The 13,044-nt window shown below is 45.3% G+C and overlaps 1 protein-coding gene across 1 annotated transcript; it reads left to right on the forward strand.

Moving 5' to 3' along the window:
- The first annotated feature begins 802 nt into the window (after positions 1-802).
- On the forward strand, positions 803-11,190 carry LOC127758257 (mitotic spindle checkpoint protein MAD1). Its single transcript, XM_052283890.1, has 25 exons — positions 803-1,238; positions 1,578-1,677; positions 1,970-2,130; positions 2,406-2,603; positions 2,682-2,774; positions 2,972-3,094; positions 3,878-4,125; positions 4,245-4,416; positions 4,648-4,734; positions 4,824-5,027; positions 5,658-5,820; positions 6,081-6,168; positions 6,252-6,321; positions 6,808-6,936; positions 7,015-7,053; positions 7,564-7,642; positions 7,785-7,846; positions 8,779-9,000; positions 9,174-9,238; positions 9,334-9,527; positions 9,777-10,043; positions 10,146-10,233; positions 10,329-10,454; positions 10,529-10,638; positions 10,761-11,190. The coding sequence occupies exons 1-25, from the start codon at positions 1,041-1,043 to the stop codon at positions 10,907-10,909; spliced, it is 3,435 nt and encodes a 1,144-aa protein (XP_052139850.1). The 5' UTR covers positions 803-1,040; the 3' UTR covers positions 10,910-11,190.
- Positions 11,191-13,044: the final 1,854 nt, after the last annotated feature.

Raw genomic sequence — 13,044 nt, forward strand, 5'->3', positions numbered from 1 at the left:
GCCGATCCAGCTCCTCCTCCATGACGAGATCCGAGCAGCACCAAATCCTGTCGACGGACCAGTCGAGGACTGGGCTGTCTTGGGCATGGGACAGCACTGGACTCCCCGCATGGTCGAGCAAGGTGAACTTGCACCGCGCGTTCATGGGACCATCAATTCTATCTTGAAGAATGAGCAAGAAGGACAGGCTCCATGGTGAGCCAGAAGCTGCTATGGTATTGGTAGGTGATACGCCAGAGGGGAGCGGGCGTCCGCCGCCGAGGACGGTCGCGGGGAGGTCGCAGAGGTTGGGGAGCGGGCGCGGCCGTCGCCGGCGAGGACGGGAGCTGGCGCGGCTGCGGCCACGGCCGGCGAGGACGGTCGCGGGGAGCGGGCATGGCCGCCGCCAACGACGGCGCGGACGCAGCCGCTGTCGCCGCCGAGGACGGTCTTGGAGGCGGGTGCGGGCGCTCCTTCCCCATCCGTCGCCGTGCTGCACTCCTCTGGCAGAAGAGCTCGTCCTCTCGCCGCTCCTTCCCCATCTCGACGCCTCTCGCCGCTCCTTCCCCATCCGCCGCCGTGCTGCTCTCCTCCGGCGCCATGTTGCCCAACCGCCGTTGAGACCAAGATGAAAGGTGAAGACAGAGACGGCAAAAATTATGACAGAGAGGACGGAAATAGTGACGGAGTGGTATGGTTTTAATTTTAGAAGATTACAATGGCATTGACTCGATTTCATAAATAGCAGTGACATTTTTTTATTTGCCACATTTGTAATGGCATGATCCAATTAACCCTATAAACAGAGGGCCGACGAATTGGGGTAAAAGTGGGAATGGGGTAACGGAGATCGGAACGGACGCCTTTCACCCTTTCCGGCTTTTCCCCACTGGCTCTACAGTCATCCGCGCGGATTCAAATCAAATCCCTCGTCGTTACCCATTCCAGCCTTCCCCTCTCACCTTCCCCAATCTCCCTGCGGTAGAACCCTAGAGGAACCTTCTAGAACCCCCGAGCCCCCCCCCCCCCCCCCCCCCGCGGCCCCCGGCGAAGCCAGCGAGATGATTCTCCGGACTCCACCGCAGCGGAAGCGGCGGGCGGACTCCGACGTCGACGCCGCCGCCGCCACCGCCACCACCCGGAGCCCCGTTTCCGACCGCCGCCTCGTGCTCTACGACCGGCCCACCGCCCTCGTACCCGCTGGCGTCCCCGGGGAGCCCATGGATGACATGGTCTGCCCGTACCACTGCCGTCAGATGGTGAGATCGCTTCGCCCCTATCTTTCTACTGCTATTGTTGTCTTAGCCCAATGGTCGGTGGAAGCATAGCGTGTCTAGTAATTTCGGTGTTACTCCAGCCTCGAGCTCCCATTTAGCTCCAGGTAGTCTCATATTTGATATGCTTAGCTCAGTTGATTCCACGCATGCCACATCAAAAATGTAGACAATTATCGATTGATTGATCAATTTGTAAGGAAATAGATGGCGTGGAGCGAATAATTGTGTGTGGCTGTTGCAGTAAGCGTTATTACATGCCAGTGTACCATATTGATATATACATACTGGTGTGTTCTTTTTTCTTGTATGTAATTCTCGTAGGTGAAATCAGAATTTATGGTGGCATTGGACACTGCAGAGAAGCAAGTTCAGGAGTATCGAGCCACACTTGATGATATGGAGGAACGATTATCCAAGAGTGGTATGCTGTTCTTTTTTCGCATGTGTACCTTCTTAAGTTCGATTTGCTATATCCGTTGGTCAAGATACATTTATGTATCACTTGAAGCATGCACGGAGTTTGGGCCTACCTTCTTCCTAGTTGTGTTTAGTTTGATTTGCCGGGCGCAGAAAGTAGGAAGGACACGTAGTATTGAATCAGATTCACTGCTCTAAGCAATCTACTGTTAGAAATAGGTGTTAGCTTATTACATTCGAAGCAATTGCATGCACATACTTAAAGGTAATCAATAAACATTTTTTTACTGCTTCAGAGGATGAGAGGGCAACATGCCAGGACAAACTGAATTATGTCGAGCAAGAATTGGCAGCAACAAAAGGTCGGGAAAGTGCAATGCAAGAGCGATTATTAAAGGAGGTGGGTGACTTTCAGGAACGCTACTGTGATCAAATCAAGAAGATAGGGGAACTTGAGGTATGCAAATCTCCTTTGGCACATGACCTCCATCCCGTCACATAGCTGGTGACTTGCCTTTAATGTACACCCCCCATTTCTTTTGGTTAGTTCCTTCTGCACCACTGAATATTTGCAAAAGGCCTCATTAACTCCCTAATAAAGTGGGTCTGGACGTACACACCCACTGGGACATTGGCTTGACACATAAGTGATGAGGCAAACATTCAGCTCCTTTTTTTAATCGTATATCTGCTCATCTATTGGCATGACTAATGAAGATCTTGGTGCTGCAGACGCAGCTGAAAAAAGAGATTGATTCTCGAATTGCTGCTGAATCATCGTCAGCATCCGCAAAGGAGTCAGTCAAGGAGTTGGAGGGGAATTTGCAGCGTTTATCTGAAAATTCAGAAAGGGAGAAGAAAGCCCTTAAGAAGGAGCTTTCATACTTGCAAGACGACACAAAATTATCCATTTCTAAACTAAATGCAGAGGTCTGTATTGTTGAACTCTTGTGCATAATGATTTATTACTAGATATTGGCTTATCTGTTTGAAAATGTCTGATGATAGCTTGAAAGAATGAGACTCAGGGCGCAAAACTCTGAGGACGAAGCAAAGTTGCTGAATGAACAGTTGGAGGACTTAAAAAAGCAACTAGACGAGGTCAGCTTATCTCTAATTTGCATGCTTGTCAGCTCATATTTTAATTTGCATGCTTATTTTTGTCTAGCAATATTTCTAATCTTTCCCTGCTAAGAATAGGCTATCTCATTAGATCATCTTTCTCATCTATTTTACTATTTGTTTGATATTTTTGTTCAACATCCATATTGATTTAATTTGTTTCTGGTCCTTGCCAGAGTGTTCGTGAAAAGAATGAGATGGAGCACAGGCTATTGAATTGCAGTTCTTTATCTGATGAACGTACTCCATCAGACGATCAGAAGTTGATAAAGCTTTTGCAAGAGGAGCTCCGGAATTATGTGAGCATTATAAATTTGATATCTCCCAGATAGGTTCATAGCTGATTCTATCTGACTGGTTATTTTTCTTGCTTCTTTCATGCACTTGTACAAACTACAAAATGCTTCTTTGGATACACGTGGCTAAACAGCGAAATACCAGCTATTGATGACTGGCAGAATCTTATGTAACTAATCAGTGTCTTGCCGATATAAGCCTTACATCGTTATTACCATTACCTGCTTAGTATTATTAGATAGCATAGGGCCTTCCCATTCATAGTGCAGGGTAATAACAGACAGAATGTGTCATATTAAAGTTCTGCCCACCCACCCCCCCCCCCTCGCCCCCCGATACCGCAACATTATTAGCAGTGACTAGTTTTTTTTCCTCGAGAACAGCACTTGCTAGTAATTACTGATGCAAAATTTATGTTTTAGTTCCAAGGGAGTTGTTTTTCTATGGCCAGCTACCATAAATGTAGAATGTTCAAGCTGTATTGAAAGCTCTAATCTTCGCACAAGTGCGCTAGGCTGCTTGTTCTTATATTCTTCTTCTTGGATTCTAGATACAATGCTTTCCTGTAGCTGTCTTAAAATTGGATATTGTACAAGTGCTGGTTAACTTCGTTCATCAAGGGACCCTTTCTCCATGCAATGCACTTAGTTACCCCCTTCCCCTCCATTCTTCAGCTTTAGGCATATCTGAAGTTTTATTTCTTACCTGTCATTATATTAGGTTGTCTGAAATGAACTATTGTCCAAAATGAATGCATTTTTACCTGTATGGTTCTGTGCATTTAGGAAAAAGAAGTTGATGAAGCTAGAAGGTTGAAGTCTTCCCACACAAATGTTGAGTTGCTTAAAGAAAAAATATTGGAGGAACAGGGGCGCAGGGAGAGAGCAGAAATGGAATTATCTAAGCTGCAGGAAATTGAAGCTAAAGCACAGAAGTTGGAGCTTGAATTAGCATCATGCACAGCATTGCTCAGCAACATACCTGATGTATCTTCTTTTGGTGATATACCTCAAAAGATCGCAGATTTGCAGAAGTGCGTGTCCATTGTTACAATTTCAATTTCATTTGTCTGCTATAGGCGAGCGCTATCAATTATCTGTGCTTCTTTCTTTCTTTATGTAAGGTTTATATGGTTATTTTGATTTTTAACAGGCAAGCATTGACAAATTTAAATAAAGTTGGTGAGGTAACATCACAGTTGAAAGAATTAAAGGTTGCATTGGAATTTGCTGATCTTAGCAAGCAACGGGCAGAAGGTGAAGCAACCCTTGCCAAAGAGAGGGCTGAAAGTGCTACTAGGGAGATCAAGCGGCTTGAACTTCTGGTACTGTTGTTTATTGCTATTTTTATAATTACTACTGTGATGCTAGTTTCTACTCCCCCCCTCAGTGCAATGCAATTCTGTAGATCCACTTGTGGCACCATAGCAAGTTCATAATCTGTTCATGCAACGATAACTCTTCCTCTGTACATTCTGTAATTACATTGATAACTTGTTCTTTCATACCCCATGATTTCATGCTGTCATTCCATTTGCTGTTTGTTTTCTGAACAGCTTGCTGCCATCAGTGAAGAAAGGGATAGATTAAGAAAGGACCATGCTGTGTCGAAATCTAGGGATGGAGATGATGCATCATCCAAGGTTTGTGATTTTTTTAATAAAATTGACAGTTTTGTGCCTTTATCATTCTTAATGGAATGCACAATATTTCTTGTGAGGTGACAATCCAGAATATGGAATCGGATCTATCTCGAATGGAAAAGGTAGTAACAGAACTGGAGAGCACTATACGTGACCAGAGAGAACTAATTAGTCAACAGCACACTGAGCTCAATTTGATGAATGAAAAATTGAGCATTGAATCAAGAAAAGCAAAATCATTGGAGCGAGATGGAGATCAACTACGCTCACAGGTGGCTTTACTTGAGTCAAAGGTAAGGGTTAAGATGAACTATTGAAATGGTATCTACATATGCTCATTCTGTTGTTTAGAGTAGTTTCATTTCGAAAAGGCACCCTTACATCTCATGTTTATCATGGTCCCATTTTCTTCATATTGCTTATATCTGTCTGGAACATCATAAGTTTGGATTAATTGTTCCAGTCCGGGCGACCTTTATTTATTTGTTTATTTGTAAGCAAACTATCAAGAATTTGGCTCCATTTATAGAGTGTACTGAGAAATGAAGCTTTATTCCTTTTAGTAAGGTAGCATGTCTATCTATCTTCTCTCATGAGCTGGTGTGAGGCTGTGAGGTACTGGACAGGGATGCTTCTCCTGCTTCTGTGAGAAAGCATGATTGGGACCATTATTTTTTTTCAGCTTCAAATGAAGCTTGGCTGAATGTTTTTGTGCTTAATTTCTGTTGTGTTTGTTGTATGTTGAGAGTTACCGTTTGCTGCTGGTGCAGTGATATATTGTTGGAGTCTCAAGTGAATGAATCTTCTTTTTTCAATAGAGTTGTTTTTCACAGTTGTCAGAAATGCCACTGTAAACAATACTAACTTAGCTGTTGATTAAAACCATGTTTGTGTACCTTGAATGTTCTTGTTATGTTTGACAGCTGGGCCATGGAGATTACTCTGCCTCTAGCACAAAAGTACTGCGTATGGTAAATACTCTTGCAGTGGACAATGAAGCAAAGCAGACTATAGAGGCATTGCAAGCTGAATTGAAGAAAACGAAAGAGAGGCTACAAGCAGTTGAAGAACTAAAAGGACAAGCTGGTGAGTGGTTTTATTCATCTTTTCGTCCTTGTGACAGTGTCCACATTTTTTGTTGGAACCGTGTGATAGAGTTACTACCTAAAGGATTGTAGGCTGTAGCATTCATTAATCAGTTGTCACCTACTCAGTTTTTTTAATTTTTCAACAATATCTGATAACTCTTTTTTTCTAGTCATTGCTCCATAGTCTAGCAAGATGTGAGAATCCTCAGATCTTCAACGCTTCATCAAACTTTAAATAGAATATTTATTTCACTGCAGATGTTGGAACTGTGGTTGATGTGAATATTGCTGAAAAGCTAGCACAGCTTAAAAATCAAATTGCAACCCTAGAGAAACGTGAAGAAAGGTACCCACTTTGTTATCTGTATGTTATAAGCTTCTGTTCATACTGATTTGTTAGAAAATGACCTTACAGTTGGTTTGAAACAGATATAAGGCAGTATTTGCAGAGAGGATCTCAGTTTTCCGAAAGGCTTGCTGCTCGCTCTTTGGTTATAAGGTATTATTAATATGACACAACCCATATTACACAGTGGATCAACCCTGTCTATCTATTACTGCTATTTGTGCATTCTCCACCTCTTTTTTTTTAGAGATGAGGGATTCATGTTAGCATCTTGCGAATCTTACATAGTGAATCTGTATGCATTAGTATGCCAAGTCAGTGTTTTGGGATTTCATCCAATGTGAACCTCTTGAACCCAAATTAAAATTGACTCTCGATCCTGGTGTTTGAAGCTAAGGATGAAAGAGTACATCAGTATTTGTGTTGTGGAGTGTGGACATGGTTAGTTTGAAACTTCTCAATCATGCTGTCTTTTGGTTTGAAAATTTTGATTGCCTTCGATTGTTGCATTGGTCATGCCTATTTCAGATAACCGTGCTCATCATTTTCTAGCTTCAACATTTCGTTTGATTTTTTCTCATGCCCTTATGTTTGATGTCAATACTATTTGACGTAACCTTTTCAATTTTATGGTTTTAGATAGTGATGAATGATCAGCAACAGTCAAATGGGATCCCTGTAACACGTTTTATTCTGCATTCGGTTTACGCCCAAAGTGATGATGAGAAGCTTGAGTTTGACTACGAATCTGGAAGCACCAATATTGTGGTAGGATTATTACCTTGCTGAAATTATCATTCCTATAATTTAACAGGGCATTATTTGATGTTATTAATGTATATACAGGTCAATGACTACACTTCTCAACATGAAATTGCTCGGCAGGTATTCAGCGTATTGGTTGCATTTGACTGTATTTCTTTTTTCTGATGCATGGATGAAATAACTAAAAAGTAATGTTACAGATGTGCATAGGAGGAAAGTGTGGAAACATCGTTATTTATTCTTGTCTAATATGACTATTTATTTATGTCCTCTAGTTTTGCATCTAGGTTGTATGCTGCACAAATGAATAGTCTGGTTGGTGTCTTAGTGAATTGCGTTAGGATGCAATAGATAAATCCCAGTGGCTAGATAGGTGTACATTTACTTAACACATCACATTTCATTTAAGGCATATCTCTTGGGGTGCTCAGGAACCAGCAACCAAGATGTTTCTAATGAGAATGCTGTACACATTTTCTAGACATCAGATTGTTTGAAGTTGGAACAAACATTTGATCTGGACACCCATACCATGATGGTCTTACAACAGCAAATTACAGAACTGTTTTTAAATCTTGTGTTGGGCCACTTGGTTTTACTGCTTCTGATGATGCAACTATACATTTTCAGGTAGATATTTTCATACGAAAGATGAATTCTATCCCGGCCTTCACAGCTAACCTGACAATGGAATCCTTCAACAAAAGAAGTATCTGTTGAAGATAAAAGTTCAGTGAGAATTCATATTGTTGGATTTTGTGAGTATGCTTTCTTCGAGTCACCGAAGATTGGAAAATGTATTTCATTTTGGAAACACTCTGGGCTCATGTCTTTCCGATGCATTATCACAGCTTCTCGTAGTAACTGGAGATGTCCAAATTGTTATGTTGTGGCAGCCCTGGACCGTGGTCGAGCAAGCTCCTAGATATAGCAAGGTTCCCCCCACCCTTTTTCATATATACTAAGGTGCAATTGATATACCTTGTGGTTTTTTATATGTTTTAACGATTTGTTCAAATGCCAAAAGCTGAGGAGCACGGCGTGTTACTAATTGGACATGAGTAGAGAGTTGATGCCGGGCTGTCACATACTCACATGGATTCACCTCTGTTATGACTTTTGACAAAGTATATATGAATGCGAGCGTTACTTGTACTGTGGCCTGGAGTGAAGCATGAGCTTTTGTAAACTGTAGCGAACTATCATATGTAACTGAGCCATGTGAATTGTTAATTACCAAACCAGAATTGGTTTTCTTAACATGCTATCATCATAACGTAATGCACGCAACGCGTAGATCCCAGCCGAAAGCAGTTAACTTAACTTTACCCCGTTCCCCTGCATTTTCTGGGCTACACCGATCCATTCCCCTGCATTTTCGGGGCTACACCGATCCATGATTGGTACATAGTACGCCGGTGAATCCGACGTACAATCAGCACATGTAAATTCGTTGTCATGCATGGATGAACTCTCCCAGGTCAGGTCCCATGTTTCACACGCTCAGCATGAGGCGCCTCACACGAAATGGCCGCCCCAAACCGAACCGAACCCCGCGCGGTGCAGGCGCAGGTGGCCGCGGCTGGCAGATAACCAGCGCGTTTCGCTCGCGCGCCGGCACATAAATCGCGTCGGCCTCCGGCTGCCCGAGAGCCGTACGTACTACAGAAATGCAAGTGCTAACTTAGCTTATTAGCGGATAATCCCCCCAGCGAGCGAGCGAGCGAGGCTGCTGCTGCGAAATGATGGTTTGTGATTTATCCTGTCAATTGGTTAAGTTGTTGTGTTTAGTTATTTTTGGGTGAAATACCGTATGGATCAGTGGCTAAAGTGAATTTCTTGTAGACATTGTCGACGTCGGAGCGGCAGCCGCAGCCGGAGAAGAAGCCGCCACGGACGAGGCCGCCGCTGCCAGGCAAGGCCGTGGCCGCGCTGTGCGTGGCGAGCTTTGTCGTGGGCTTGCTGCTCAGCGGCCGGGTGGCGGTGCCGTTGCTACCTCCGGGCTCGTCGTCGCCGGCGAGCAACTACAAGACGTCCTTCTCTACTGGCTGCGAGAACAAACGCGCTGTAAGTTGCATATACACAGAGTCCAAACTGATCTCTAATTTCAAACGGTTGCATGCATGACAACTGAGCTTGCACGTACACACCCTACTTTTTTTTTTTTTGGAATCCCCAATTGACACCCTATATATTTTTTGTGTCCTGGTCGGCTGATCCAACTCTGGAAAATCTCTCAGAAGCTAGGCGAGAGCAATCCAACGGACATCATGAACGAGGTGTCCAGGACTCACCACGCAATCCAGTAAGCATTTTCCTTCGATCAAAGCGAATCATAACGTACGTATCTCATGCGAGCCCAATGGTGATCGAACTGTGCGAGCTCCCTCCGGCCTATAGGTCCCTGGACAAGGCGGTGTCTTCTCTGGAGATGGAGCTCGCCGTGGAGCGCGCTCGGAGCAGCGCCGCCGTCGGCGCCGGCACGGCCGTCTCATCCCTGGGCCCACAGAAGGCCTTCGTCGTGATCGGCATCAACACCGCCTTCAGCAGCAAGAAGCGCCGCGACTCCCTCCGCGACACCTGGGTCCCTAGAGGTCACAAAAACTTACAACAATTTTTCAGTGATTCCCAAAATGCATTTTTTTATTTTAAAAAAAGAGATTAGGAGGAGAAACGTCACTCAAAATATTTTTTTAAGAAAAAATTATGAGCTGCTGAGGATTAAATACGGAATCTCGAAATTGAAATAATACATCCTCTCGTCACTGCACTATGAGGTGCATCTCCCAAAATGTTTTGTTTTGGGGAAACAGTTCCAAGTATCGATGTGTATGGTTGTGCAGGGGATAAGCTGAGGAGGCTGGAGAAGGAGAAGGGGATCGTGATCCGGTTCGTGATCGGGCGGAGCGGCGCGGCGGCGGCGGGCGACGGGCCGCTGGACCGCGCGGTGGACGCGGAGGACGCCGAGAACAAGGACTTCCTGCGGCTGGATCACGTGGAGGGCTACCACGAGCTGTCCTCCAAGACCAGGATCTACTTCACCACCGCCGTCGCCACCTGGGACGCCGACTTCTACGTCAAGGTCGACGACGACGTCCACGTCAACCTCGGTAATGCACCATGCAAACACAAATTAATACACCATTATTCATGCTCGAATAAATAATAATCTCGATCTTGTTCGTGAATGAATGAACAAATTTTCGTTGCAGGGATGCTGACGAGCAGGCTGGCCAAGTACAGGACACGGCCGAGGGTGTACGTCGGCTGCATGAAGTCCGGACCTGTTCTGTCGCAGAAGTGAGCAAATGGAGATTAAAATCTTGTGTTTTGTTTGTTGGTAGCCTGATGCATGGATGAATTTGTCGGTGTTTTGTTGTTGTTCGTTGTTGCAGGGGAGTGAAGTACCACGAGCCGGAGTACTGGAAGTTCGGGGACGAGGGGAACAAGTACTTCCGCCACGCCACCGGCCAAATCTACGCCGTTTCCAAGGATCTCGCCGCCTACATCTCCATCAACCAGTACGTACGCTTGATCCTAGCTTGTGTGCTTCTGAAATTGTGACGTGATATGCTCTGAATTTTTCTTCTTCTAGGCCGATCCTGCACAGGTTCGCAAACGAGGACGTCTCCCTCGGCGCGTGGCTGATCGGGCTCGAGGTCGAGCACGTCGACGACCGCAGCATGTGCTGCGCCACGCCGCCAGGTCAATCTCAGCTATCGATTCTTTTCATGATCATCTTCCTAGCTAGTAGTACTACTCCAGATCAGAATTTTTCAGGGTTTTTTGTTTTGTTTTGAACTTTCTTTCGCATTTTTCACTGGTAGATTGCGAGTGGAAGAAGCGAGCTGGGAACGTGTGCGTGGCGTCGTTCGATTGGTCGTGCAGTGGGGTCTGCAAGTCAGTGGACAGGATGAAGCACATCCACAGGGCCTGCGGCGAAGGCCAGGGAGCAGTCTGGAGCGTCGCTACGTGATGATCACATCATCAGCTTTAATCGTAGCATTAATCTTTGGTTTTATGATGGTGCAAAGCAGCTAGCGGGCGACGAGGGGACTAGTTTAACTGAATGATCGATTGTTTCAGATGATTAGGAAACGAGCCACGTAGAATGGATGAACGTGCATGACGGTGGAAAATGGAAATGCATGGGTGGTAACTGTAAAAGTGTAAAGGCTTTAGCATCCAATTTCCAGGGGGAGTTGGGTCATGCCATATGCTTCACTTATTAATCACAGCTCTTTCTGCATTTTTAAGGGCTCCTTCAGAACGCAAGTTTTTTTTTTACGATTAGTTGAATTCTTATAGTCACCCTTTATATAGTTCGTTTACCTTTCAAAAAGTGCAGCCGTGAGATGTAATTTCTACTCTCAAACTAAAAAAAGGCTGAAGGATGCAGAAGGAACTTTCACATGAATCAAAATATATTGGTTTTTAACTATAAATCTATAATGACCGAATAATTATAAGGTTAGCTTTTAACAATATCAACTAAAACAGTCAACTCCCTCCATCCCAAAATTGCTGGTCATCCCAGAATTGTAGTGGTAAATTAGCTTAAGGTGAAAATTACCACGATGCCCCACATTATTACTAGTTGCATGTTGTCATTTCAATTAGGGGATTACCACAAAAGGCACTAGCCACACAAGGAATATTTTTTAAGTATAGAGTTAACTAAGGACATGTTCAATGCGTACCTGTGGACCATGTCCCTGCTCACGCCGTCGGTGCTTGTCGTCGAGCCGTCTCCCAGCAGAGGGCCGCGACCCCAATGCAGGGGACGCGGCTCTATGAGCTCCTCGGTTGGGGGACCGGGCGAGGAGCCGCACTGGGTCGGCCGTGGCTAGGGGAGGAGCCTGTGGACATCGCTTTCTCCCCCCGTTTTTCCCCTTCTACCCTCGCCAGGCGCCGGAGAGAGAGAGAGAGAGAGAGAGAGAGAGAGAGAGAGAGAGAGTACCGCCGGCGCCGGCGAGGTGGAAGGCGACGAGTCACCGTTCTCCCCGGCAACAACATCGGCGCCTGCCCGCCACTGTCTCCTCGTTGCGGCGCGGACGGCACCGCTCCAACCCGATCTAGCCGCGGAGGGCCAGATCCACCCACGACAGCGCCGGATCTGCCGCTCCGGCCGGTGACGATGCGAGACGGGGAGGTCAGCGACGGTGCAAGGCGGGGAAGATGGCAATGGCGCGACGGGCAGCGACGTGGGAAAGAGAGGGAGAGAGAGGCGGCGACGGCCGACAAGCAGCACGAGAGAGAGGGGCAAACATGAAAGAGAGTGAGAGATAGAGTGAGAGAGACGGATGGAGGTAGGGGTAGGAGGGGAAAAAAGTCTATGTGGCTTCTTGGGTTGGGATACCCGTTGCGGGCTAGAGTATCTCCATCAAGTGGCATCAAATTTTAAAGAACCCATTAGGGGTATCCTCTATTGGGAGATGAGTTCCCCAGAGAATACCCTTAGTTAGTGAGAGCACTCTAGAGGTGGCTTCGGTTGTATATGCCCTAAGTAGTGTCACTGGTACAAGCGTTACTACTCCAATGCCAAAACAAAGCATGGAAGGACAAACGCTAAGAGCTAAAGCGTTAAGCAATCTGGGACGGAGGGATCGGAGTAACATTTAACCTCCTCCTCAACAAACGGTTGTACTTGTCTAGCTACCAACCACATGAGATATCTTAAAATCTTAGCACATAGGGCTTTGTTCGACTGCAATTAATTTCATTGTTGCGCAACCAACACAAATAGTGTTGTGTCTGCAGCTGCATGCAGCGGCTGTATCGGCCAGTCGAACAGGCGCTAGATTACCTTTGGATGTGCATCCAACTGTTACTACTCATCTTCTCCAATTAGCAAAGCTATTGCAGGGGGGAGTCTAGTACGCGAACGTTCGTGGGAGGTGAATCTGACGATCCGTTTTGATAGGTTAGCCTTTCTTCGTACTAAATCACGTGCCTAATCATGATTTGCATATATTTTATCGTTTTTGTTATAATCAAATCTGTGAATGCTTCGTCCTTTTTTTTTCTCTAAGTTTGTTTAGATTGGACTCTTTTTTTTAAGAAAATATTCACTAAAGTTTATAATTGCAGATATAATTTATATATAGAAAG

Source organism: Oryza glaberrima, chromosome 1 (genome assembly GCF_000147395.1).
Source record: "Oryza glaberrima chromosome 1, OglaRS2, whole genome shotgun sequence".
Taxonomy (NCBI): Eukaryota; Viridiplantae; Streptophyta; class Magnoliopsida; order Poales; family Poaceae; genus Oryza; species Oryza glaberrima.